Source organism: Chaetodon auriga, chromosome 17 (assembly GCF_051107435.1).
Source record: "Chaetodon auriga isolate fChaAug3 chromosome 17, fChaAug3.hap1, whole genome shotgun sequence".
In the NCBI taxonomy this organism is placed as follows: domain Eukaryota; kingdom Metazoa; phylum Chordata; class Actinopteri; order Chaetodontiformes; family Chaetodontidae; genus Chaetodon; species Chaetodon auriga.
This window is the reverse complement of record NC_135090.1, coordinates 6,240,337-6,268,268: the sequence shown is the minus strand read 5'-3', so window position 1 is coordinate 6,268,268 and position 27,932 is coordinate 6,240,337. Positions and strand designations below refer to the sequence as shown.

At 43.6% G+C, this 27,932-nt stretch overlaps 1 protein-coding gene across 2 annotated transcripts; it reads left to right on the top strand.

The window, feature by feature from the left end:
- slc66a2 (solute carrier family 66 member 2) lies at window positions 1-27,932 on the top strand. 2 transcript variants are annotated; one of them, XM_076754453.1, is made up of 6 exons: window positions 19-321; window positions 576-802; window positions 1,508-1,641; window positions 4,899-4,949; window positions 15,403-15,619; window positions 25,515-27,932. In XM_076754453.1, exons 2-6 carry the CDS (start codon window positions 594-596, stop codon window positions 25,723-25,725), a joined length of 822 nt encoding a protein of 273 aa, XP_076610568.1. In that variant the 5' UTR covers window positions 19-321; window positions 576-593; the 3' UTR covers window positions 25,726-27,932. The 2 variants fall into 2 exon arrangements, with proteins under 2 accessions (XP_076610569.1, XP_076610568.1); XM_076754454.1 differs by lacking the exon at window positions 4,899-4,949 and having other exon boundaries at window positions 1-802.

The window sequence follows — 27,932 nt, the reverse complement described above, 5'->3', positions numbered from 1 at the left end:
GGAAGTGTGGGCTCGACCATAGAACAGAAATACACTGAATATCGGCCAGTTACTGAAGAAACTACTGAAATATAGGGAGTCTGTACAACAAAAGCTGTTTTGTTTCAGGCGAATTTCAAGGGCATTTATACTATTTCAGGAACGTTGGGAGTTTCCTCTTCTCAGTCTAGAGCAGCCTTTCGAAACAACGCCAGCTAGCATCAACAGGAGTGGAGTATCAGAGAAATGAGACGTATGGAGCAGATCAGTAGCTAACAGCTACAGCAGCCTCCTCCAGAGCAAACACTTCGGCTCCCTGTGTTGAACGCTGTTATCCTGCCGGTACAGTAACTATCACATTGATGCCCTCAGCTGTTGCTGTAACGTGAGCCCCGAATCGTCGTTTCTGGCTTGTGATGGCGTGGCATTAGCCGCTTCTTTGTGTCATCCGTGTCAGAGCTATGCACGAGAAACACGGATGTTACTCTGGTTACACTGTCAAAGTTGCGAGGAATCCACGGAGGAGAAGCACCTTATTATAGTCTGCATTGAGGCAGTGGCTGCTAGCTGATATCACTTCACAACTTCTCGCCCAGGTGTTGACTGGTGAGCGGATGAAGATGGAAGATGAGGTGTTTGACCAGATCGTGACCGTGTTTAACAGCCTGGTGTCGTGGGTCGCTGCCGGGGCTATGGTGTTCGGTGGGGTGGTGCCCTACATCCCCCAGTACAGAGACATCCGCCGGACCCAGAATGCAGAGGGCTTCTCCACCTACGTGTGCCTGGTCCTCCTGGTGGCGAACATCCTACGGATACTTTTCAGGTAGTAAATCATGCCTTGCCTGTTGCTGCAGTTGACTGGTGACGAACCTCCATTCAAAAATCTGTCAATTTAATACTCCTTTGCTTATCAGCCAAAGTATATACCTCACTGACCAAGACTGAGGATGTTTTAAGAGTCAGTGGGATGTTCTTTAAGATTTGGCTTGAAAGAGATCTTCTTAGATGCTCCCGTTGCATTTCAGCTTTAAATGATGTTCTTGTTTGTTGCTGCCACCTGATAAAGTGAGGGACACAAATTATGAGCAGCAGATGAACCACGCAAACAACTTAACTCTGACACAAATTCACTGAATAACAGCTGCTGCTGGAGTGGATGAATGCTCAGTCAGCTAGTGGTTGATCTTAAACTTCAACTGGACTACTAACCACATATGCAATGGCACAGGCCTGATAAACAAAAATAAACAAAGAGCTGGAAGAAAACAGTCGCTGAAAAATACGTTTTCTTACCCACCAAACTGCATTCTACTGCAGCTATTGTTAAGACACGCCACTGAGCAGCTTTCACGTAAGTATCGTTTGTGCAACTAATCTAATGTAACAGGTCCTTGGTGGGTATTTGAGAGGGAGGAAAGACACAGGGGGACTGCATGTGTGGTATGCCTGGTGCCGAAGCTTTCACTCAGTTTCACACCTGCCACATATTACATGTAAGTTCACCCATTCGTCTGTTTTTCTCCATCAGATTTGGCCGCTACTTCGAGACCCTGCTGCTGTGGCAGAGCATCATCATGATCGCCACCATGCTCATCATGCTGAACCTGTGCACCAACGTCCGCATGGCCACTGAACTCAACACCAAAAGACGTTCCTTCATAGGTCAGAAACCCTCTGCGGGGCCTCCTCACAGTGCAGATAAAGCTTGTTTACATTCATAGTGTGTGTGTGCGAGAGCATGCGCTTTTGAGTGCAGCTTCAAATGTTACGTGCCTGAAGTAGAGTGTGTGTGTGTGTGGGAGTAAATGGTGAGACAATGTGTGATGGAGATGTGTTTGTGTGTGAGAGTATAAAAATATCTTGAGTGCAAGCAGGAGTGTGTGTGTGTGTAGGCGGGTGCGTGTGTTGAGCGTTTGAGAGAAATGTAAGTGTGTGTGAATGAACGTGCACGTGAGTGTGTGAGCGTGGTGTTAGCAGGGCTCCTTATCTCTCAGTGTGAGTGACCACCGGGTCGCTCTTTAAGTTGCTCATGTTTGAGTAATCCAGTGAGAACCTGCTTCCACGCTTTGCACAAGTGTTGCAAGCGATGATCAGAAGTGAACTTGGCTCCTGAACCAGACTGCTGATTGTTGCCTGTGACATGATGTGCACGACATGTTTGTTAATGGATGATTCCAAAGGAATTCTCAAAAATCAGCCTCTTAAGGAAAAACACTGGCACCTCAAACCTGTAAATGAAATAGTTTTCTTACTAGGGCTGTACCGAATGTCATACTTTAGAGCTCTCTGTGAGAATCTCAGATGAGGTATGAGACTCACGAGTGTCCACACTGAAGGCTGCTGAGCCACAGAACACGTTGGAGTCGCTCCAGTCTGCTGTGAGTCGAAAGGCGAGGCAGCAGATTCAACTGAAGATGCAAAAACAACACAGTCTTGTGTTGTGTTGAATGTTGATTTAGAATTTGAAGGTCAACATTATGAACAAAGCTTCAAACTTTATTCAGTTCAGCCCTATTTTCTACTGCTACCATTTCAATGAGTAGGCAGGTGCCAGTTTCAAAGAGTTCATAGATGCCTCATTTATTCGTCCAGTACTAATATTGATGATCAGACATCCTGTAATAATACAGGTGGTTTAGTAGGGAAAATATAGATTGAAATGTTTAGAAGGGCATTTTTTGTTGATACAAGTACTTAGTTTGCAAAATAAATAACCAATCCACATCTGTGGGATTGTTATGTGCCCTGAAGAAGCAGCTGAGATAGAGAGAACTAGTCCAAAATATCCACAGTCCAAAGCCTGCTGCCATTTGCAATATAGTGAACAGAAACTGAGATGCCACTGTTCCTGGAAACAGAGCGTGCCTTTCATAACAGCCCCAGTCACGTCAAGCCAAATTTAGTTATAAAAGGCCAGAATCGCAAATCACATGTTGCCTGAAGGGGCTTTACAGTCCGTACAACATACGATACCCTCCGTCCTTATTAATGTCCTGTGAAGATATTCAGCGCCATACATGCCGACGCATCAGATCCTGTTGTTTCATGTGCATCTTTTTGTACATGAACTGACAAGACCAGGCCCTCTGTGCTTTTATGTGTCACGTGTTGTATGCGGTGTGGGAGTTTTCCACCCAGGCATACTGTGTCCTCCTGCTCCTGGACTGCTCCGCTCTGCCTCCCATCCCTGTGGCGGTCTGAAGACAGCGGACGGGAGGACACTTGAATAATGAGCGCTAATGTCCTCAGGCTCGGCGTCACATGAGAAGATACAGAGGAACAGTGAAAACTCTGGAAGCCAGTAGAGAAAGCACTAAAACTGCAGTCTGCTTTCAAAGAGCAAAACCTGGATCCTCAGGCCAGTCGGCCATGTTGGCAGCCAGGGATTCAGGCACAGTCCAGCATTGAAAAATTCATTTTCCAGACAGCTTCGAGACACACTTTTGTATTGAATGCTATGCCATGGAGGTTCTTTCTTTGTGTATGTTGTTGTATCTATTGTGTACAAAGCAGTTCTGATGCCTTACAGTTTTGTTAGTGGAGAAAAGACACAGTGCCGGTCAGACATTTCAAAACTTCTGTTTCGGCTGAGCTTAAAGGAATAGTTTGACATTCTGAGAAATGCACTTACTAGTAGAGAGTTAGACAAGAAGACAGTTATCAGTTTTATACAGCCAGAGCTAGCAGCTGGTTTTCTTATCTTAGCATAAGCAGAGAGTTAGCCTGTCTCGCTGTCACATTATATCCTGTTTGTTTGACCCAGACAAAATCTCAGGACAAATATGTAGAAGTTGTAGTCTCACAGGGTTCATGTGCAGGACTGTTTCATGGCTGTGAGTGGTAATGTCATGAAGTCAGTGTGAGGCTATTCCCAAAATGTCAAACTATTGCTCTGAAAACTTGGTTTCGAATCGTCCGTTTTTTTTGTTTTTTTTGCAATACCGTCTGTATAATTAAGAATTTACCATTCAAAAACTGAAGCTGATCTGCTTCGTCAGGACTGTGTGGGCGTGCTCTGACTAAGTGACAGTGACCTGGCCGCAGACCAAACCACAGATACACAAATCTGCCATCTGAAATACCCAAAACTCTTCAGACCGGCAGAAATTTTGTCCGATTCCCAAAAGGAAGGGACGTTGTATAAAACGTGGATAAAAACAGAACGCAGTCACTAAACAAGCTGTTACTGACAGCAGTTTTCCAACATGTCCCTCAGTCCATGTAATGATATCCTTCATACAGTCATGTGTTCACAAAGTGGTGAGCCTCGCTCCATCCTCGCTTATGAACAAGTCAGTCTTTCCAGGATGCCCCTTTATACCCAATCATGATACTCTCACCTGTTACCAATCAACCTGTTTACCTGTGGAATGTTCCAAACAGGTGTTTTTGGAGCGTTCATCATCTTTCCCAGTCTTTAGTTACTGCTGTCCAAACTTGTTTGAAACATGTTGCTGCATCAGATTCAGAATAAGAACATATTTACAAAAATCAATGAAGCCAATGAGGTGAAACATTCAGTATATTGTCTTTGTACTGGATTAACAAGTTATCACATTCTGTTTGGTTTATGTTTTACACAGCGTCCATCACTCGTAGTAAGAAGCTGATTGGGAAAATATGTTTTCAGCAATACCAAGAATATTTGAGCTAAGTCCTTAATGAGTGACATAACTTACGAGGGGATCAGACACTCAGTCGTTCTGCAGTGTCTCTGATTACTCGCAATGACCTGAAATGTCTGACCGACTGTCGCACAGTATCACAAAGCCATGGCCAACACCAGTAACCTGAGATATTATGGGTCACCTCCAGCTTTGCTGAAAAAAATGAAGAAAACCAAGCTCTTTTTTTTTTCTTTCCCTTCCTGTCCCTGTTGTTTTTTTCTTTTCTTTCTTTTTTTTTCGTTTTGTCTGTAGCAACAGACAGTAAGGACGAGGAGATCAGAATCCCTAAGAGGCTCTTTCTGGGTATGTACAGAACTTACTGTGTCTGCCATGAAACACCAGTCGTAGCTCATCTGCCTCTCCATCTCTGTGTGTCATGCATGATGCCCCCCCCCCCCCCCCCCCCCCAGCCCAGCCAGCACTAACCGATGACTAACTCCACCTGCCACATGCGCGGATGAAGCATGATGAGCCCATTTCACCCGCATGTCGTCCTGTCGTTGCATTCACGTGTGATTCATGGAACATATTATCTGTCCGTCCACGGTGGATGTGATGCCGTCATGCATGTTACGCTTCACCCTCACTGCGAGTGAAGGGTCAGCTTTCATTGGAGAACCTGTGTGGATGTGATTTTGCATGTGTTATGTAGATGAAATGACAAAAGCTCATGTATTGTGAAGTCACATAGACTTTACTGTAGACGTAGCTTGTTGATAGTACTTACTGACATCTCATAGTTCAGGTTTTTCTAACTGAATGCTTTTGTTTCTGTGGTTTGAAGTGATTGATGTGTTTTTGTGTGTTCAATGGCCCTTAAACTGGTGCATGCTGATTTGATCCTACCCTGGAATGTGAATGCAAAGCATCCTTTAAATGGCTGATCTCTGCAAAGTCAAATGCTAATGACGTTTAATTGATGTTGTCTTCTAACCGGCTTTTTTCAAATCGTACTTTTGAGAGACACTTGTAGCTGCAATTTCAACAGGAAGCATTGTCTTAACACACCCACACACGTTGTTATCTGTCTTTGTGTGCGTCTGTGTGTGTGTGTGTGCGTGCAGCTGTGCATTGAGGCAGATCTTATCTTTGTACCATCAGCAGTTTGTTGTTGAAAGGGTTCATCAGTATGATTTTTAACTGTGGTCGTAGTTACAGTTCTTACACAGTTTGAAGCTTCCCGAGAGGATAATGACAATGAATTGATCCTTCTAAGAAGTACTGTGTGTATCCAAAGCCCGGTATATCTTATCCACCTGTGCCTTAGAGCTTCTTTGTTGTCCAAAAACTATTAAAACATATCAGTTTTCATTCGGATCAAATGGGCTCGGAGCTGAGTGGCACAGCAGAAAAGGAAATAGGAGAATACCTTCAGACAGACTAATGCATGTGTTGGTTTGGATCTTCTTAATGAATTTGTTGACTGAAACGGCTCACTGTGGGTTCAAACTGTCACGTTGTGGTCAGTGATGTCACAGCATGAGTTGCTCAGCTGCTTACAAGCCTTTTTCACAGCGCATATTTTGACTCGTCACTGTTGGCAAAGCGTTGTGTAATAATGACATGTGATGTAAAAACATTAACGACGGCGCTGCTTGATTCACCCATCCTAGTAAATAAGGCCGCTCGCTTATGGCAACAGTCATAACCGGGATTATTTTGATCAATACTGGCATCACAAGCATTTATCACAATTACTCATCGACTTTGGAAACATCATGCATTTGTTGAACAAAAGAGAAACATCACACTAAACTCAAAGGATAGATTGAAAGCTTAGCTGGCTGACCCAGTTCTTAACAATACACCGTATTTACTACACCCAAGCAGGTTTCTATTATGGAGTGAGTTCACACTGGAAAAGTGACAAAATAAGTGTGCTTAACAAACGTCAGTGTGGGTGAGCTGTTTGTGTGCACTGCTGTCACACAATGCAGTACACAAAGGAAATGTAGAGACGACAAACAGCTGCAAAACATGTTAAATCAATACTTTTTTTGTTGAAGTTTAACAGATGGTAGCGTTCTAAAATTGAAGTTGATGTTTGATGATGCGCGTGTTGTATTATTTCCTGTTTGTATAGAATTGTTAAGTATGTTGATACATTCTATAAAGCACTTAAAAGATTATATGGTGCACACTGTTTACAATATAAGAAGGGGCTGTTGTTCTGGGTTTGTCCACCAGATGGCAGTAAGAAACAATATTTGTATGATGTGAGCTGGCACATGTATTCTTGGCTCAGTGTGTTGTAATATATTAAAAAAAATCTTCTTCTTGGGACTGACTAATGGACACTAGGTGGCTTGTTATTGAAGTGCTGTTTTGTATCCTTTTATTGGATGTTTTCAATCATTTTAGGAAAAGCAGGAGCAGAGAACCAGAGCCAGTTTTCACCAGGCTTCTGTGGTTCAGCCTGCTTGTCTGTTTCTGACATCTGGCATCAGCTGTTTTTGCCCACATGTTGACGCTGGCTTTTCAACGCCGGGGGCTCGAGCCTCTGTGAACGGCCATCGATCAGTGAGCTCTGCCAAGCGTCATTAGAGCTGACAGAAAGCAATGTTCTTTCATCGCAGCTTTGCTGGTCTGCGCCTGCTTATTGATCCGCTAGTGGAAATATCAAGCATAAGCATGTCGTCTAACGATAGAAGGATGAAAACACCCAGGTAGAGGAGGGAGAGATGAGAAAGTGCTTTGCGTTGGTTAGACACGCGGCATCACTTAGAGGCCTGGAGCAACTGTGGTAGGTGTCAGGGCGGATGCAGCAACGGAAAAGCAAATTATAGAGTTAACAGAATAACATAGAGCATCAAACCGGTGTCAGTGTGCAGCTGTCGCGTGGAACAGCTTCACATGGTAGCTTTCTGCAGTAACTCACAGTAGTGTTTAGTCAGCAGGACAAAGTCTCAACCCATGCATTTCTTTGATTATTCAGCCTGTTCCCTTTATGTCTAAGCCTTCATCATATGTATGCATTGTGTTGTCACAGGAGCAGCGTCACTATCTCAGCAGGCGCTTCCATCAAACAGCTGGCAGTTTGTATCCAGAAAGAAAAACACAGTGTAGCCGACTTTTAATAGAACTTCCCTGGGCGGCCAAATAGGGCTGTGTAAGAATAGATGTGACCGACTGTGAACATTATATGTGGAGAAATTGTACTTCATAATGTGTAATTCGCTGATAACATCGTGGGCTTGAGAGCACGCAAAGGCTCAAAGACCGCCTGTGGCGCCTCAATCACACTCACAACTGGGGCGGCTGTGGCTCCAGAGCGGTCGCCCGCTAATCAGAAGGTCGCTGGTTCGATCCCTGTCCTCGGCAAGATACTGAATCCCAATTTGCTCCCGATGCTGTGCCACCAGTGTGTGAGTGCTTACTGCTCCTAGCATTGTAGCCTCTGCCACCGGTCTGAATGTGTGTGTGAACGCTGTAAAGCGCATTGAGAGGTCAGGAAGGCTAGAAAAGGATAAACGCAGTCTTATTACAGCGTGTCCTTTGTTGTCAGCTGTGTAGTTTCACTTTCCGGATGGGAGAAATCGTGGCGTTATAGCAGCTCGGTGTGATTTATGTAGAAGACTGCCTGCTGCAATCCTTTAAGGAGATTAAAAGATCAGATCATTTGGCCGTGTCACAATCTGAAATGCTTGCGATCACTCAGGTGGAGGTAAAAGGGTTTGGAAGGAAAAAGTAAGATGGAATATCTGTAGAAAAAGTTCTGCCGGTGGCTGTGGAGAAAGTTTCACTTTGTCTAATGTGTGCATGAGGCAAACTTTACTGTTAGTTATTTTGAGGACCTGAAAGAGGAAGCTCTGATTGGATTTTTCAAAAATCTCCAGCAGCATTTAAATGAGAGCCATCAAGCAGGGCTCTGCTCCATGATTGAAAATCCTGTATGCAAACTTTCAGGCTGCGGCTTCAGACTCTGGGCGAGCTCGCCTGTTTGCTCCAGAGGCAGCAGCTCTTTCTGTCACAACCACACTCTCATTCACTTTTTCTCACAAGTAGTTTTCGGCACTTCAGCTGTAAGGAGCCTGTGGATGGAAGTCTGGGAAGGGACACAGAGGACAATATTCTCAGAAAGGTCCGCCATAACTGCTTATCCTTTAGGGTCCTGGAGCCAATCTCAGCTGGACAGACAACCATTCACACTCACATACGCACCTATGGGCTGTTTAGAGTTCCAGATAACCTACCCAGCTTGTCTTTGTGCACACTGCCTTGTTGTTGTGAGGTGAAGGAGCGAACCTCTGCACTACACTGCAAAGCAAGTCAGCTACCCTCCTTTAATACCTTATCTCTGTTCATGTGGATGATGTACTCTTCTGAGACCTCTCTTGGCCTCGGTAACCGTTGCAGATTCTCCTCCGTGACAAGTCTTGGATGGAGCTAAACACTGGCATTCTGTTCTGTCATTAATGATAGACGCCAAGCTCAAAATAAAATTCTGTGAAATGTTCCATTGCTTTATTTCCAGTCCATTGCTTTTTTTTTTTTTTCTCCCCAAAAATCACTAAGCAACCAGGGAAGTACATTTGCCAAATTATTAAAGTTTTGCATTTTCAATCAATCAGAACTTTTGTGGTGGAATGCAGACGTAAGTGTTTTTTTATCGCTCCCATTAAAAGTGTTTTCCTGAGCCTGCCTCCCTGATCTAAATGACTGACTCCGCTCTGAAGATAGAAAATCACAGTTGAAACTTTTGGACAACTGGCTTATTGGAAAAGCATCCACAAATTGATTACCTTTTTCCCACAGAAAGTCAAATCCACCCCTGCGCTCGTTGTGGCGCGTTCAAAGACGATTTGATTGATTACGCCACAATGGCTGAGTGATCCCACAGAGATGTCGGCCTAACGGTGTTACATGGCAATACAACAGATTTCACTTTCTTTCTAACGTTTGGTCATGACTCATCGTTCTTTCTGGTCCCATGGGGGTCTGTACCTGTAACTTCATTTGGTTTGTCAGCTCGGAATAAATCACTTTATCCTGTAGGCGCAGTTATCTGCCCCCAAAGGGCAGGTAGAGACCTAGCTTTTAGCCTCAGTCCCTCAATCAAAGAAAGAGCCTGGCGTCAAGGTGGCAGGGCAGAAAAGTTGCACTGTTTTGGCAGTGAAAGCCTATTAGTCATTGTGAAGTACCTCCCTGTCTTAGACTTCAGAAAATGAAGCTTGTTGGGAGTCTGAGGTTCAATTTTCCGGGTTGTTATAACTGTCTTTCACAATAATGTTCCTGCTTCTCCCACGGGTGCTTTTGAGTGACAGCAAGTCATTGTTTCAGCTGCCCCCATAGACAATTCCAGGACCGAGCTGAAGTTTGCAGGGAGCAGTTGGTAAACAAGAGACTGAAATCTCTAACTCTGACCTGTCTCTTCCTACACATGTACCACAACTCTGTGGGACTTCAAACCGAGCTGTGCACAAGACGTTTGGCCACCACAGGGAATCTATTGTATGCAGCTCCAGCCTGTTCCCACACAGTGCTGCCGCGGCTGCCACACAGCACAGGCATTAAAGAGGGGGAGCAGAATGCCCCGGGGTACACGAGTGGCACAGCAAGTCAGAATGTACAGCTGGCGTACAGTACTGTGATAAACATCCCATCATGGTCAGTGTGAAATGATTTGACACGCTGCAAAATGTTGTTTTTTTGCATTTTGCTGCAGAGTTGAAAGCAGATTAGTGTGCATCTTCAAAGCCTGCGCACACAGGATTAAGAGATGATGACACTACAGCGCTGGCGTGAAGGAGCGTAATTACTAAAACATGAGGCTGAGACGAGGCCTGCACAAATAATTGAAACACGTCAGAAGAACAACCTTTTTAGTCGGAGCCAAAGGTGTTCATAAGAACGGCGTTCTGTTCTTTGTCCCTGTCCACCAAGTGAAGTTGCAAGATGGAAGATGGAAATTTCACGCATTATCTCTCCTCCTCCACTCCCCACGTTCTGCCGGCAGAGACGGGGTGGGGCGTGGGGGGGGCGGGGGGTGAAGGGGATGAAGAAGTAGGGCTTAATCTTTTTAGTTTAAGAACTGAAAATGGAATCTTGTAGGTGATCGTGCTGCGCAAATGTGTCCCAGTGTTGATTGTTCAGTGCTGGCCAAGAAGTTTGAGGTGAGGTGTTGTTAAATAGGATTTAAAAAGGTAAGAAAAGATCTACATTTAGAAAATTCATTCAGTACAGTTTTTAGGAGCAAACTACTGTTTATTAAGATTCATCCCAAAGTGGAGTTACGTGTTAGCAAACATATGCTTGTGTACTCATTCGGTGGGCGCAGACCCACGCTGGCATTCATTCTGCGTTGCGTGTTTGGCCACCTGACAAGTCCAGTACTCGCTCCTCTTTTAGCTGTGTTTTCGGTGCTGTTTCAGGTGTTAAAGCTAACACGCTAACACTGTTTTGTCTAGCCTTGGTCTGTACTCCCAACGTCTGCTTAGGTAGAGCTAACAGTATGTAACCCTGTGAATGTTTCCACGGCTCCTGATAACTGCTGCTGTGTGCGTCTGTTCTATAGCCAAGCTGGAGCCCAGTGGAATCATCACTCGGAGCCATACGTTACATGTGTCATATGTTCAGTTTTGTGGGGGGTTTTATTGGTGATTTCAATGTTTATCTAGAAAATCAACAGATGAACATGTTAACAAATGAACAGTCTTGCCGAAAAACTAAAATAACGCAAAACAAAGAAGAAAAGGTTTGTTGGGTAGTTACCTTCTTAGTAGTACATCCATTCTCACCGTTTCACCCAGATCCATTGTCCTTTCTGTAGTCTTTATGGTGGTATGCATCCTGAATAATTTCTCCCGCTTTTCTTCATCTGTGCTTCTTCAGTCTTAAACGAAGTGTCAGTTTTTCCATTATGTAGCTTTCTTTTACTATCTCGATCCATCAGTCCTGGGTGGAGGGATCCACTTTACTCCATGTCCTTGAGGCGCAAGCTATTAACAATATTTTAACCAGATACCCATCCCCTACTGCCACATGTTCTTCAGTAGAATTAGAATTACACAGATGGAACGCCATGTAGCTCATAGGGAGATCATATTCTTGTAGTATCTTTTGCAAAATGTTGCATACCATTTTCTAAAACATTCCATGTGAGTGATTTGCATCCCATGCTCCACTCTCTGCAGCGTGGTGTATTTATGTGTAAATGTTTGCTCTTGGCCCGCACCACATTTTTTCCTAGGTTGTTCGCACATGACATTGCGTCTCAAAATGCTGATGTTTTGCATCATTTACGTTGGCTCAGATCGTTGGCTCAGATCGAGACAGCTGAACATAAATGACGTACCCTGTCTTCTTTCAAGATGATTCATGTCTTTAGTGGCGTTTCAGCAGACCTTTGCAAGTGGTTAACCAACCATAACGTAAATGTCAACATTGAGTACCGCGGCGCTGAAAGTTTTTGTTGCTTGGTTGGTTAAGGACAATAAAAGCTACAGTGCCTTGAAAAACAAAATAACAGTCCGAGGTCGTCGATCGAACGACGTCTGAATGAAGAGGTAGTTATTATATCTGCTGCCTCAATAGCAGCAAACCTTTCAGTTCAGTTGAAAAATCATTGCTCTTCATAACATAAGGGTCACATCCAACATATGTTCAGATTTTCTGTTTATACTGCTCTTTTGTAATTTCACCTAAACTTGCCATCCATTGCCATTTTCACTTCCGGCCCTCCGTCTGATTTTAACGTCACTTGACTGCTAACAACCTATTACCTCCACAAGTTTGAAGTTCTGAAGTTTGTCAGTTCTTATCTGAAATTCTTATGGTGAACTTTTTATATATATTTAGAATTAGCTGAGTACTTATTTGTCATTGATTTTTGATACAGTGTCGATATTATAATTAAAATATTTGTTCTTTCGTAACAAGAGATAATAATTTGGATCACACTTCTATTTTGATTTCCTTCTTATCGTAGTCCCTGAGTTGGAGCTACCTACTGAATTCATGCTTACTCAAGTCAGATTCATATTTCATATTATTGAAACTCTCCAGCTCCCCATCCTTCTCTAAAGAGGATGGGGAGCTAAGCCCCAGGAGTATAGTTAAGTGTTAGTATCTGTCTGTGAATTTTCATTTTCTATCCCAAAAGGTGTCCACAAGAAGTGATTTATTCAGTTGTTCAAGGAAGGTTATGACATCACCAGCAAAGAGTCCTGTTTTACGTTCTATGCCTTTTACCGTAACTCCTTCCATTTCTTTGTTTTATGTTCTGTTTTGTGTGAAATATGGAGCTGCTCATGCCTTGAGCAGGCAGGTTGGTGTTGAAGGCTGCTCTGTTGCCCCTGATTGCTTCCCACTGTGTTTGGCTGTTATCAGGCAGCGCCAGCCTGGTGCTAGTTGGCCCAGATTCACGGCCCTCTGGCTCTGCTGCCAGCAGGGCTCCACAACCACACCAGGCATCAGCAGCCACAACACCCACAGAATAATACACTGCTGTACAGTCCACATAACAGCTCTCAGAGGATATTCTTGGTGTTGATTATACTCAGATCAGAAATACATGCCCTGTCATACCTTTTAAGAGCAGTTTGCTTGTCTGTTGTTCGACACTGTAAGGCTTCGGCGTGGTAAATTTAGGTGTATAGAGTGTGTAGTAGGCTGGCACAAGGCTGTGACCTGGTTTGAATTGCTCTTTGAGATTTATCCGGTTGCATTTATGGGATTTGTTTAACTTGTCTGTGAGAAAGGAACAATTAGATTGGCCAGGTTGCCTTGCACGCATACGTGCCTGCCATGCATATTCATGGAGAAATGCCATCTAAATGTCAGAATCGGCCACCATTAATTCCTCTAATGAAACAATATTTCATGACATCATGAGCTCAAATATCATAAATGCCCGCTTTCTTTTACTTCTGATCTTATCAAGTCTTGAAAACAGCAGATTTGTTCAGTTTGGGATGGTATTTAGTGGTGAAATGATTCCAAGCAGTGCTTTTTTGTTTCGCTTTATCTACTGTGCAGGCTCTTCTCTGGAGGCCTATGCACGCCTATACAGAAGGCCTAGATGTGCCTCTCAGATAAAGAGAGCCTCATTTAAACGTGATTAAATGAATCGGCTCTATTGCATTTGAGGCTTGTAGAAATCCCATTTAAGATACAGCAGCGCAGCAACATCTTTCACTCACAGCCATGATTAGATTCCCGTGATAAACTCTCGCACATTAAACCAGCAGCTGCTGTACATGCATGCTTTTTCACGGCCGTCATACCGTAAAGATGTGTGCCGTGTGTAGAGGAAGTCAGAGGTAAAGATCAGGTATAGTCAGGTATAGGGTATAGGCATCAGGTATAGTTAAACCAGTGCCTGAGGCGACGCTGCAGCCTGGAGAATATTATCACAGCATGATTAGTATTGGCTCTGTTGTTTCTTACAGGAAGCCAGTGTTGCTGTGATTGCATTTATCTAATCATTTCCTTGGGGAAAGGGCGCAAAGGAGAGGTGTTAGGGCAGAAAACAGGGCTTAAATCATTCATCAGTGTCCAGATTCCCACCCAGCCCATTACAGCCGTGTGGAAGATGCTGTAACCTTGGCTGGCTGTCACCCTCCCTCAGGGGCTTTTCAGCACCTTCACTCTTTCTCACAAAGCCTCCTCCCACAAGACCCTGAAGTTAGACGCTTCTGTTTTCGGTGAGAATCTGAATGAGAACGAGTCCAAATCGCGTGCAGTTCAGACGGCCTATTTGCGGCAGTGACATATAGTTTTTTTTTTTTTTCCGACTACGAGAAGGGGATTGTGGGAGTCGTGTGAAGATTTGCAGCTCGAGTGTGAAGTTTGTTAAAGGTGTTCACAATAATCGAGTTTTTGCTTGCTTTTATCAACTAGATACAGCTCAAAAAAGAACAGACGGGATTGGTAGATAATTATTTCCCGCAGTGCTGGAAAGTGAGACCGGAGGAGAGCGGGAAAGTATGAAGGAGAAGTCTCACAGCGGATGAGCTAACCCGAAACTGAAACCAGAGTTTCATACTCTATCAAATGAAGACTCCAACATCTGCTGTCAGTACTGATGACCTTTTCCTCCACGCCTTTCCCAACATTTCCTAATGTCAAAAATATTTTTGAATATTGACATGCAATATAAAATGCATATTATAGTTCCACTTGTTTATGTAAATTCTGACATTTCTACAGATTAGAAAACTTATTGGGCACATCCACGCTCTGGAGAGGATTAACCTTTTCTTATTTTAATGCTTTTTCTTAGTTACCACTTTCAACAGAAACTGCTGACTTGGATCGTAGCAATCAAATGCATCATGTTTGATCCTTCGTGCCTGGTAGAAGTCCATGTCAGTAGCCACAGACGACAATTGACCATACAATTATACTGTCAAATGAATGGACTGCCCCTTTCAGAAACATAACTATTGCCATCTTGTTTGTTTTTTGGCACAACTCTACTTCAGTATTTTTGGATGGATTGAATATTGCGTCCTCTGGGGACCACAAACTAGACGTTGGACAAGTTTGCTTGTCCCCAAAATTCACTTTGGAATGAAACTCTTTCACTGTGAAGTGTCTTAAAAAGTACTCCTCTGTCTTTTTTTTTTTTTTTTAGAACCGCTTTGCTCTCACTGCTTTTATTTCCACAGGATCAGTGCTCATCAAGTTCTGTTTGTGTTGCTGTGCCAGAACTGGCCAGCTGGTTTGGAAAAGTTCTCCCTTGAGTGGCTAGCTGTTAAAAAAACATTCATTTCTGTGGACTCACTTGTGGTTTCGCTTTGTCATGCACCTTTAGACTTTGACTGGAACCACTTCTGGTCGTGGAGTCACTTCGTGGACTACTTGCAGTGCGTGCTGGCCTTCACGCTGGTGGCGGCCTACATCACCTACCTCCTCCTGGACTCCGCGCTGTTTGTGGAGACCCTGGGCTTCCTGGCCGTCTTCATAGAAGCGATGCTTGGCACACCGCAGCTTCACTGCAATTATCAGAACAAGTCCACAGAGGGCATGAGGTATGGCATTCATCATTTCATTTTTGTTTTTCATCATCTGCCCGACTCTTCATCAGAAATAACCAGTCAAACGATCAGTGGAGAGGAGAGTGGTTTGATTATTGGTCCCTCAGCCTCATTAGGCTCGGTCACAGGATGTCAAACAGTCAGGTAAACAGTTTTAACCCAGCTGTGTTTCTCCGTGTGCAAACAGCAGGCGTCACAGTGTGTTTCAGGTGCTCACGTATATCCATTTAGAGCCATAAAACTGAGTGCGATGGAAACGGAGAGGGGTGATGGAAACGGAGGGCGGTGCAACAATGAGCACCTCTGCAATTTTATAACTGAGCTATTAGCAGGACGCACAGTTTTACTCTCTCTGACTGTGTGCACATCATATTTTCACATCACAAAACATTCAAACGAAGTCTCGCAGGTAAAGCGTGAGTCTCATGTAGGCTGATGTAGGAGTTGAGTGCAGCAGCTCTGCAGGTTTGCTGGACTGACACTGACCAGGCAGAAGAGCGAACAGTGCACTTCTCACATTGGAAGGTAAGAAGTAATGAAGGAAAGACATCAGTGATAACAACGTTGAGTTTATAAAAACATCTATAAAGTAAGGAAAAGCATAAAACATTACAAATTCATATCGACCTCCACCCTAGTGTACTCTGTCATGTTGTGCTTTCTGATTGGTTGGTTTGCAGATGTGGGTCATAGCAGCAGTCACATTGTGGGAATTTGCTCCTAAATTCCTGGCGCTGTCAGAATTAAGCTGCAGGCTGTCTTTGGTCTCCAGACCTCCAAATGGGCCACTTGGTGGACGTGTCTCCTGCTGTAAACACACTTTGAATGCTGAAAGGTTATTTACTCTCACTGTCTCTCCTCAACTATTTGGGCCTTAAGAATAATTGAACAACAGTCAATCAGATGCAATCAAAACAAAGCTGGTTGCATCCTTCATTAATGATGACATCTTTATCCTGATGAGGACTGTTTTATTTATGAGTGCCACTTCCATCACGGGCAGCTCTGAGGGTGTGTTGACCTGTAGCGCGCACTTGTGAGTAATGGCTTGTCTCACATATGATCATTAACACTGACACGTGCTTATTAAGTATTTCTGACACCTGTCGAACAGGAAGTAAAGACGGGGCTCCTGGTGACTATTGATTATGCTAACATGACAGTTGGCTCTCTGAAGTTTCTCTGAAATCACTGTGGTAATGAGGGATTCTGTATCTATTGCTAATGTATCATTTTGGATCATTAATGGTGATTGCATCAAGTCTGAGGCCGTAATTATAGGCTTTGACGTAAAATGGATTTTTGAGCCATGGAAACTGCTTTTCAGAACAGCATGCACAACCTTAATTGTATAACACCCTCAAAGACCCCAACAGCACCACGTGATTCAGAGTAGATGTGAGGCGAAAGAATTAAGATAAAAAGAAATGTTCAAGTTGAAAAAGTCATTGAAAAGATGAAAGTGATAATGTATGTCTTAAAAGACTGTCCACAGGACACACAGGCCTGATAAAAAGCTCTCTCACAGTGTGTGTCCAGCACCAGAGCAGTGTTTGTGTGTGTGTGTGTGTGTGTGTGCGCGCGCCCCCCCCACACCTCTCTGCTGGTTGGCTTCCTGCAGCCGACAGATAACAGGACTCCAGCAGGGCTGTCTGTCCACTTAACCGGCCATGACAGCTCCCACACTGGGCTTTGCCATGCCCTCTCTATCCCATGCCTTATAGGCTTTTATTTTGTTTCTGCGCTTCCCGTCCCAACCGACACTCGGTCTGCACCCTCACTGCCCACCCGGCTGTCTAAATGATGTGCTTACATGTCGCGTCCACCCTCAGGCACTGCTGCATCAATAAGTCTGGTGGATTTCATCATTTACTGTGTGATTTACTAGTGTATCTGACTTTTAGGTGGTCCCCACTGTCCATGACAGCTTCGTGGTTTCTGTGGTTTCCCAGAATGCATTTCAGCAAACCCCCCAGACAGTGGTTTTCAGTCAGGGTGGACATATGAGTATATATAGATATGGATAGTAGCATGGGAGTGTGTCAAGGATCACAGCCGTAACTTAAAGGTAAAAGGCAGCATTTCTTTGGGTTGCAGTGCATTCTGGTCTATTTCGGCTACAGTAGAGGCATCAGTGTGTTTGCCACATCCATGATGGACTTCTTCCTGTATGATTATTTGAAGCACTTTCATTCTGCAGTCCTGACCACATAGCCCAAGGATTGCCATTGACGTTTTAGGAAGAGCCCAGCAATTTTGTGCTCAGCAGCAGCAGGAAGTATCATGTCTGCGGTCTACCTTTGACCAATTACCCATGGGGATAAAATGCACCACCAAGCAGCACAGTGATGCAGGAATCCAATACACACTGGCCAATAGCGGTTTTGAATCACGTACAGTATTTTTGTGTGGATTTGATCATAAATGCTTTCCAGGATTTTACAGTTTAAGTTTCCATGTGCATAACTTGCTAAATTCTTACCTTAAACTTAGTTGTTTTGGCAACATTCTTACTTTTGTGTACATTTTTTACACATTTTCTCTCTACCTCGACAAAGGGATTTTTGACAGCATTATTTGGTTATGACCGTTTTATATTAAAATGCAGCAGTCATTAAGATTCAGTGATAAACATATACGATGCTGTGCTGCTTTGGTAAATGCATCACAGTATGTACGGTGAAAAAAAAAAATCAAAACGTCGAGGAACATCACAGGTTGTGCTGAGAGTTTTGCAAATTGAAATTCCAAAAAAGCAAATTGGAAAATACACTGTAAGACCCAGACAGCGTGAGACATGAAGTTTCATGTCAGCTGTGCTTGTCAGATCCTTTGTCTTACCGTGCGTCGCGTTCAGCCATCAGACGGTGCAGATAGAGCTGCCACAGAAGGCAGAGGACATTGTCATTTCCAGTTCTGTTTATTGTTTGTGTCCTCTCCTCCCTCTGTGTGCAAAACCTGTTGAGTCTGGCAGGCTGTTGCTAGGTTACTTTACCTCAGCGCTCAGTTCAAGGTTTCTCTGTGTGTGTGTGTGTGTGTGTGTGTGTGTGTGTGTGTGTGTGTGTGTGTGTGCAGGGATAGGAAGCAAAATCCTATAAAGTGAGACTATTTTGAAAGCTGTGCAGTTTTTTTTTTGTAATGGAAAATATTTTCTTTTAAAAGATATTAACCCCAAACTTTGTTGCAGAGTGATGTGTTGAGGGTATTTTTAAGCAGAATGAATGAATTTGTGAATGAGTAAGCGCACGCATGCATTTTGCGGAGACAAAAACAAACAGGAAAGCAGAGGGCCCTGTCGTGTAAGTGCATGGAAGGAGAAATAATCAGATTCCATGCAGCTCGTCTGTGGGTGAAAACATCACGCAGACTTCCTCCCAGTTAAATGACCCAGCCGGTGTGACCCCACTCCAGTGTCAAGACGACTTCCAGTGCTTGCATACAGTAGGAAGCTTCGCCACCTTATACACCCTCCCCAGCAGGCCGGGGATGGAGTCAGAGGAATGAATCATACTGGCTGTCGTCAGTGTGTGTGCACACCAGTACTGCATCATGACACACTGTCAGACAGGCAGCAGCAAAGCTGTTTTTAATAATTCACTATGGATGGACTTCGGGGGGGGGGGGGTGATGAGTCCTGCGTTGGAGGTGTTTGTCCCAGGAGGATGTAGCTGAAGGTATTTGGTATTTATCTGATGTAAATCACCCCCAGGTTCTCTGTTAACCTCACTGATGCTGCTTGACACCACTGACTGTTCTATTACCATAACAGGTCCTTCGAGGTTTGCTTTAGTGCCACCCATACATTGTGCATGTCTTGATAGTCATATTCTCAGTCTTTGGCTTTTATTTATTCTCTTTGGCTTAAGATAGCCATGTTTAACTTTGTTTATTGCCCTTCCACTTGTTAGAGCCACAGGTGGAACCAAATATCCCCCATATTCAGACTGAATTAGTGACACCCGCTTCCTGTTTTGTGCCACAGGACAATCCAGTTCTTGAGCTTTGTGCACCGACCCAGGGGCCCTGGACTTTTTGCAGACTCTGGTTATTACACTGCACTCCGATGCAGTTATCAAGCCCAAACAGCGAACATATGGTGACTAGCAGCCCAGACCTCTCATTTTCCAGCTCATTTGAACCTTTGAGGAACAGAGAAGAGGCAGAGTAGAACCTCAAAAAGGACAAGAGTCCTGATTCATTGAATTGAAAACAGATATCCAGCAATAATAAATGGAATTATGTGAAATCTGCTGTGGAAGGCCAGAGAGACTTCCTGTGTTGTCTGGAATTAGCTTGTTTGCATCCCATAATTAGTCGCCGCAATTTGTCTCAGACATTAATTTGAATTTTAATTGGTTTTCTTGCTTTTAGTTAAAAAAGTGAAACAAAACTCAGGGCTCCTCGTGCTGGCTGTGTTATTATGGTCCAATTCTCAATTCTGATTATTTTTATGTTTTTATTTTTTGTTTTTCATTGTAAATCGACTTAATTAAGAAATCATCTTGAATCTTTTGAACGATTTGAAAGTGGATTTTGGACCAAGTGAAACCATCTCAGCCAGTGCTTCTGTAAATACAGATATTTTACGATGGACATTAGGCAGATGAGAGGTGTGTGCGTCCGCGTGTGCGCAGTGCGTGGGTGGCGAACGGGTTTCGAAGTTAATAGTTTTCAGGCTGCTGCTATTATTAGCTGGTCCGGAGCTCGGACAGCCAGCGTCACATGCTGATACTGACCAGCCTGCCATAAAACAAATAAAATACAACACACAGACGAACACAAAACAGGGAGATGGGATGTCCAGACAGCCAACTGCAGCCTTTTAAGGCTGAGCTGCATCCCAGTATGCTAGATAAGAGTGCCAGAGCCTTATTTAGCCTGCAGACTGCTGTCCACACACACACACACACACACACACACACACACACACACACACACACAGAGCCACGTGCTGGGATGGATCTGTATTGACTGCTGATGCTGCCGGGCCGTCACCCCTGTGGCCGAGTGCATGGTGCTGCTGTGTGTAACATGGCTGTAGAACAGAGCAGCTCTGGCTCCCTGCAGCTGGAGGACCTTCGGATCGTCTGTCCCACCCATCCTCCCTTCATGTGCTCACATCCCTCAGGGGGCTGATTTCTCCTCATCAGGGCAGATGGAAATAATCTGTTTGTTTCTCGTCCTCAAGGGGGAAAATCCTGTTGAGATTTAGCAATGGATGTGAATCTTGTTTTGTGAGGGCAGCGTGTCTGCATTTGGTATGCTGTGTGTTTTTCTCATAAAACAAATTACACAGAATTAAGGGAAGGCAACAGACAGTACGGATGATGTAGGCTGAGGCCACAAAGAACTGCAAAATGAATTTCAAAAAAGAGGCATCTACTCCATGAAACAAAAGAAAAACTAATCTAAAATTCTGTGTTTATAAGAAACCTATTGCAAGCGCTTCATCCACAAAATGATTGTGTTTACGTTCACAGACCCTCAATATTTGAAGAAAATTGAATGACGAGTTCGAGCGAAGGCACGGCGAGAGTTTCAAGTCCTTGCCAATACTTGAACAATGATACATACTTCTCTGTCTGTATCTCCAGGTCTGTGTGAAATGAGACATTATGAGACCGCCAGGGTCACCCCTCACAATCCAGTTTTCACCTCCATCCCTCTTTAAAGGACACGTTCACTTTTTTCAAGTGTCTTAAAAACATACACACATGTCCATAGGTACATTGAGTGTTTTGCATTTTCAATTTTTGCACTGAAAAACTTGAATGGAAAATCAAAAATAGCAGCAGATGAAAACATCAGGTCTGTGCGGAGAGATGAGGAGACTACAACCTTCTTTCACAGGCAAGGATGAGGCGAGGGTCACCACTTTGTGAAACACACGATTGTATAAAGGATGGGGTTATGCAAACGGTGTAGAGCTTCATTCTTCTCATCCCATCAACGCTGTTCCTCCCATATACCTTTCCTCTGAGCTCCATAGTAATTCCCCTGGTGATACCTCCCAGTTTAAGTCCAGGTATTTTAGTAAGAGCACGATGATTCAGCGTTGGACTCTGCTTTACCTCCTGCATGTGCTCACTGCTGTGGCACGTAGTCTAGAAGCAAACCGAGTCACGGCTAAGATGAGATTAAGAAAATCTCCTGTATGCACAAACAAAATGAAGTAATACCAGCCTTTAGTATTAATTAACATCAACTCATTAACACACAACAATGATAAGGTGATGACATGAAATATGAATTTCACTTTGGTATTTAATGTAACTTAGATTTTGTGTAAACATCAACACATGAAGCAGAAGACTAAAGAAAAGAAGGGAAAAAAAAACATTGATCCAAAAATAGTTCCATACAGGTAAACAGCAGGTTGTCATGCTACAATGTTTACATAGTTGATTGCTTTTGATTGGACAATGCTACAGATATTTCCTGGCTGGTCGTTACTGAGAATTAAATGCACAAACTAAGTAATGGATTTAGGAATAGCTCGTACAGCTCAATCCTGTCCAGCACTTGCACTGTAATTCGCCTGGTCTCATAATAGCCCGTACTGTAAATAAACCAGTCTGCTTTAACCTTCAATATGTCTTTTCTGTACTCAAAGCAATACAGGAACAAAGCCGGTGATGCTGTACGGCACATCTGCAGTGTCTGCTCCAGTGCCGCTCTGCTTCTCCACCAGCATCACTTCATCCCGGAGCGCAGCGTGCTTTCTCCCTCTATATGTGTCTCTCAGGAGACAACAAATAAGTAGCCAGACATGTTTGCACCTTGTTCCCAGTCCTCCCTGTGTTACCTCTTATTAGGGAACCAACACAGGACTTGATCAAACACTAATCCTGCCTCTCTCATCATTACCTGCAGGTACACATCATCATAAGTCAGACAGCAGCAGCTGAGGGGGCAGGGGGAAGAAAGGGAGAGAGGAGTGTGGAGGGAGGGTCTCTTCCCACAGAGCTAACAAGCTCCTTACTGAGAAAAAGAGTGTGAGGGTGGTAGGCAGGGGGGAGGCGAAAGCACAGGTATAGAGAGGCGAAGGCGCCGGTGGAAGGAGGTGGGAAGATGAATGGACAGGCAGGAAGAGAGAAGTGCTGGAGAGAGTGGGCTTATGAACAAGAAAAAGTATGCGAAAATGGAAGCCTGAAGGGACACTCCAGAGATGCTGCAGGGAAAGAGCCAAGAGAAAGTCAGAAGAGAGTATGAGGAAAACAGCAAGTTTGCACAGATTGGCCTTAGAAATGAAAAGGGCTGAGGTGAAGCTGGAGACATGAATAATGCACGAGGAGATTTGGCTGTGAGGCTTTGCCCCCGACGTGGTGCGACATGTTGGGGTTACACTCAGCTCTGCTGGGGGGGGTGGGGGGTGGGGGGGACACTGGATTACCTCTCATCCATCCTTTACATCTGTTAAGAGGCTTACAGAAGCGCAGTGAATCTGCCAACACAAAGACTCATCCTCTTTCCTCCACCATGTTTCACCTGCTGCAGGCATCCAAGCTCTGCTCTGTTTCAGCATGTTCCTTCACGCGACACAATTCAGCTCTGAATTTATGGACGGCACTTGCCCCCACCATGGATTAATGATCATGACCCTGTTATGAGATTATAGCTGTAATTGATCTCTCTTACATCAGAGGAATATTAAATTGAATACATATCAGATGTGGTGAAATAGCCTCCGGTCAGCTGTTGAGCTGTCGAGAGAGAGAAAAAAGTCATCAAACGGGCTAGACTGATCTTTCCATTACTTCACCACACAACTGTAAATTCTCATGCTTCAATTGAAGGCTCATTTCACTCGAATTACAAAACAAACAATTAGACCAATATGTGATTGTTGAACACATCAATGCAAAAGCATGAGCATTAATCTGCTGCTACCACAGCCTCCACTCAGCTCCCATTCTGCCCATGAATTCCAGACATATTGAGCACTTGTCAACTTCACGATTTGCATCCAGTGCCAATGTTAAGTGCCAGTGCAGGAAGTGGTGCGGCCTGTAGGCAGTCTGGGTGAAGAGTCGTGTGGTGGATAAGGGTTTTTGCTACATCGGTCGTGACATGAGATGTGTCAGGATCTGTGACATTGATTGATCAGTCTCATTGTATATTTCCCTAATCGTTATCAATGGCAGCATGTTTACAAGTTGGAGAAAGTGGAGACGAACAGCCCAGTCAGTCACAATTAAGAGCGGAGAGTCACTGCTGCAAGACACCAAGCTGAAGTGGGTTTGATGGGGTGGTGACAGGTATCTCGAAACCACCTTGCTGTACGATAACAGTGGGGATAAAGCAACCCTTTAAATTCAGTAGAACTTGGCTCGGTGACAAAAAGCATCTCCTGCGAAGCTTATTCAAATAGTGCTGACCAACCAAACCGACACGCTTGAGTGAAAGGATTTCAAATGTCTCAGCATGTGTTTGTATTGTTGTAGGCAGCTTGCTTTCGGAAGCACTTCTGAAGGGTTCTGTGTGTTTATGTGCGCACACGGGTGCATTGTAGACACAGTGCTGGCTCAGTCCTTTCTTTGCCAGCGTTGCCTACACATATCTCTGCCTCAAGCAAAAAAAAAAAAAAAAAAACAGTCAAATACAAGTGAGCTCTGCAGAAGCACAGCAAGCAGCAGCAGTTTTAATGGGACCTTAAAGGACTTTTAAAGGCGATGTCCCCACCTTTCCACAGCGCAGTCGTGCGCTGTTTCTTTCGGACCAGTACATAAAGTTGTGTGTTTGGAGCTCGGGGCTTAGTTCTGTCCTATGCTTCTTCGACTCTCATTAGACTCTCTTTTCCATCTCATTACTTCAGTTCACAGTGCTTCCCGGTGCAGCGAGAGGACAAAGCTTGTGCTTAAAGTAACTCATCCATCTCAAATCACACGGGCGCTTTTCTTCAGTCGGCCCTGAAACAATAACTCTGTTATTTAACTGTAACTCATTCCCCGGATTGTCTCATGAGCACCTCTGAACAGCCAGCTCAGTGTGTACCGGAGACGCTGGCATGTGTTTCATAGTTAGAAATGTGCCACAGGATGTAACGCTGATGAGACGCCTGCACCCTGAGAGCATTCATTATTTCAGTTTCCCATGGCTGCTATTGTGGCAAATTTGCTATTTCCTTCTTGACTGAACTGATTACATTTTTCTGACTCCTCCGAATGTCATTAACATGAGCTCTCGGTGGCAAAATTGAATTTAGACAGAGCAAAAATGTGTCAAAACCAAGTGAAAAATGTATTTAAAGTGCATTAAAAGGTCTGGTCAAGCAAGATGTGGTGACAAATATTCAATATGAAACCCATAAATTTGTAATTATAAAATAAATGATCTCACAAATAATTAGTGATTTAAATTATTAGAACTGTATTATAAAATGTCATTACATCATTCTTATTCTGATTTTATTTGTTGAGTTTTACTTTTGAACATGTTTTATTTCCAGAATGTTGCCAGTTAGCCTCAGCTAGCAACAGCAATGCCAAAGTCATACTGACTCAACCAAGTGGAGGCTAATTAAACACAGTGCATGCATTAGCTCTAAGTTGTTTTATGTAGCTTAACAAGAACTTAACAAGACTACACATGCTATCTACCTAGCCACTAACTAGCAGTGCTAGCTTATTAGCTGTGGGAGAGTCAGTGTTTATGGCAGCGGTTAACGTTAGCTAACACCACGGTCATGAAGCATGACAATCTGAAATAAAACGTGACATCTGCCATAAAATGAACTCCAACAAAACTGTGATTTCATCGTTGTTTTCATAATACGGTTTCCATAATATAATGAATTGAGTTTGTACAATTTCTGTTTTCATAATGAGTTTGAATAAAATTGCATCAATCTTCTTTCATCATCATCCCTCCTCTTCCTTTTTCCTCCCAGTGTCAAGATGGTGCTGATGTGGACCAGCGGTGACACCTTTAAAACGGGCTACTTCCTGCTCACCCAGGCTCCTGTGCAGTTCTGGACATGTGGCCTGCTGCAGGTCTTCGTTGACTTCGCCATCCTGTTCCAGGTCTACTACTACAGCCGCTACCCACAGAAACCCGTTTCCCACACCGTCTCCCACACCACCAGTGCCAAAGCCCTCTGAAAGCCTCTGCAAGCTCCCCGAGGACATGTACACACTCAGACACACCAGTGAGGAAGCACTTGTAGAGGCGCTGTGGGCATGTATAAACATACACGAGTACCAAAGCACCTTGAGATGATGCAGGCTGCTCACCCTCACTTCAGAGTATACATAAAGACACATACACCCCCATAAATAAGACATGAACATGCACAGACACTCTGTGGTGTTGGTGTCTGCAGCGATACCTGAAGCACACTTGTTCCAAACAAACTCAACATTTTTGCTTTATTTATCCCGCTGACTCCTCAATGCGACAGTATGCTTTTGTCTTGGAATGCAGACTCGACTAAAAGAATATATACTTCAATCAGCTTGTGCATGTGGAGAGCATTATGCACATGAATATATACAGTCTATAAACTGCAGATGTACGCACTGAAAATCCTCAAGGATATGTTGACAAGCTTGTCTTGTCCACATTAGCTGATGATTGTTGCATGGACCCTCTGCCTTAAAACACATATTCAAACATGGCTTACCAGCAATACACAGTAAATGTATGACTTCATCAAAATCTTATATATGTTACTGAATGTACAAATTTTTTTGTAGTTCTTCCCAACTCAGTGGAGAAATGCTGGTCAGTCTACCACTTGTTGGACACATGGTTGCTATGTGCTGTGCCGCAGAGGCTCAATCTTGCGGGATAACACAGGAATCAAGCTCCAAGACACTAGAGGCAATCAGTCTTTACCAAAAGAAGACAGAACTCCAGAGGCTTGGCAATGCAATGTGTTGGCTTTTAACAAACAAATGGTCATTAAAGCGGCATTGAAACTCATGGAGTCATGAGAAAATTGAGCTATGTTAAAGATACAAGGGCTGTCTAATCTCTGAAGTGTGTATCACTGGAAGCAAAGTGCTGGAAACATCATCAACATCAAGACCAGTGTTCAGGCGTCATGGGCTGTCAAAAGGAGAGTTGCCAAGAGTTTTGGACTGAAGCTCTTGATGACATTTTGTATATAATTTTAATCATTGCTAGCTAGCTACAGCTAACATCTGCACACTCTGTACATTAACTGTTAGGGGTGTAATAAGCACAGTCTGCAAAAACACTCCAGTGGTGAACTTTGCACAAGTAATCCCAGGCAAATATTTGTTTCACCCTCAGTCTGAACACAGTTTTAGGACGAAAGCAGGATTGTTATGGAAAAGATGTAGCTCGCTCAGCAAGTTCTTAAGCGATCATTTTGGTTTATTGTGGTTATTATTGCCAATAGAAATTACTGGAATGATCCTTCAAGAGACGTTCACTTTAAGCTTCTGAATACACTTCGCAAAATCATATCTGCACTTCCCATCATATCATCTCTCATAAGAAATGAATTTCCTGGTCAGAGGGAGAAGCAGCCACACAACACAGTGAACATTTTCTTTGTTATTGTTGTTGTTTTGTAATTTTTCTCTGGGGAGGGAAGAAATGCCAAACCAGGAGGTGTACGACTGTCAGCCCTTCAGTGAACTGTGTACCAGAGCAGACCTGATTCTGTCCTTTCCCTCTCAGCCTCCAGAAATGGAAAGTTCCCTTTTGTTCCAGTGGGACGTAACAGGAGTTTTCTATGAATATTTCTTTCCTTGCTGTTAAACACACACACACACACACACACACGCACACACACAAAAAAAAAGATATGGTGGAATGACTCTTTGGTCTCTTAGTCATGGATGTGCACTACTTTTTGTGCAGCCACCAGTTTAGTCACCCTATTTATTTTATTATACTTTTCATAATCTTCAAATGCCAGTGTAAGATAGCGGATGCCTGTACTTTATTCAGACAGTGGTGAGTGTGACAGTTTTATATGGATAATGTGATGCCTGACCGGGACTGTTTAATTCCATGTATTCAATTTGACTTTTTTACTTTGTGTTTTGTATCACTTGGTTAATTCCTTTTATCACGCAAAGGTATTTTCCCACAGAAACTGCCAACTTTTTTTGGTGTCTTATTTGTCAAATCCACACATTTAGTTTGTTAATGTACCAAAAATATTATTTCCACTGTTTCTTATGCCATTTTTACTATATTTAATTTTTCTATTAAACTACCAATTGTCCACCTCAGTTACTAAAGACATCCATCAACACTTGAGGCTGTTTAAAGTTTTGTTGTGGATATAATGTGGCATTGTCATACAATAAAGAGGACATGGAGAGCGCCA

Bases quoted from the DNA above. Each gene is read 5' to 3' on its own strand.
- slc66a2 (XM_076754453.1), top strand. From the start codon at position 594: ATGAAGATGGAAGATGAGGTGTTTGACCAGATCGTGACCGTGTTTAAC. The intron at 803-1,507 runs GTAGTAAATCAT...TTTCTCCATCAG, and splicing joins ATCCTACGGATACTTTTCAG to ATTTGGCCGCTACTTCGAGA. The intron at 4,950-15,402 runs GTATGTACAGAA...ATGCACCTTTAG, and splicing joins CCCTAAGAGGCTCTTTCTGG to ACTTTGACTGGAACCACTTC.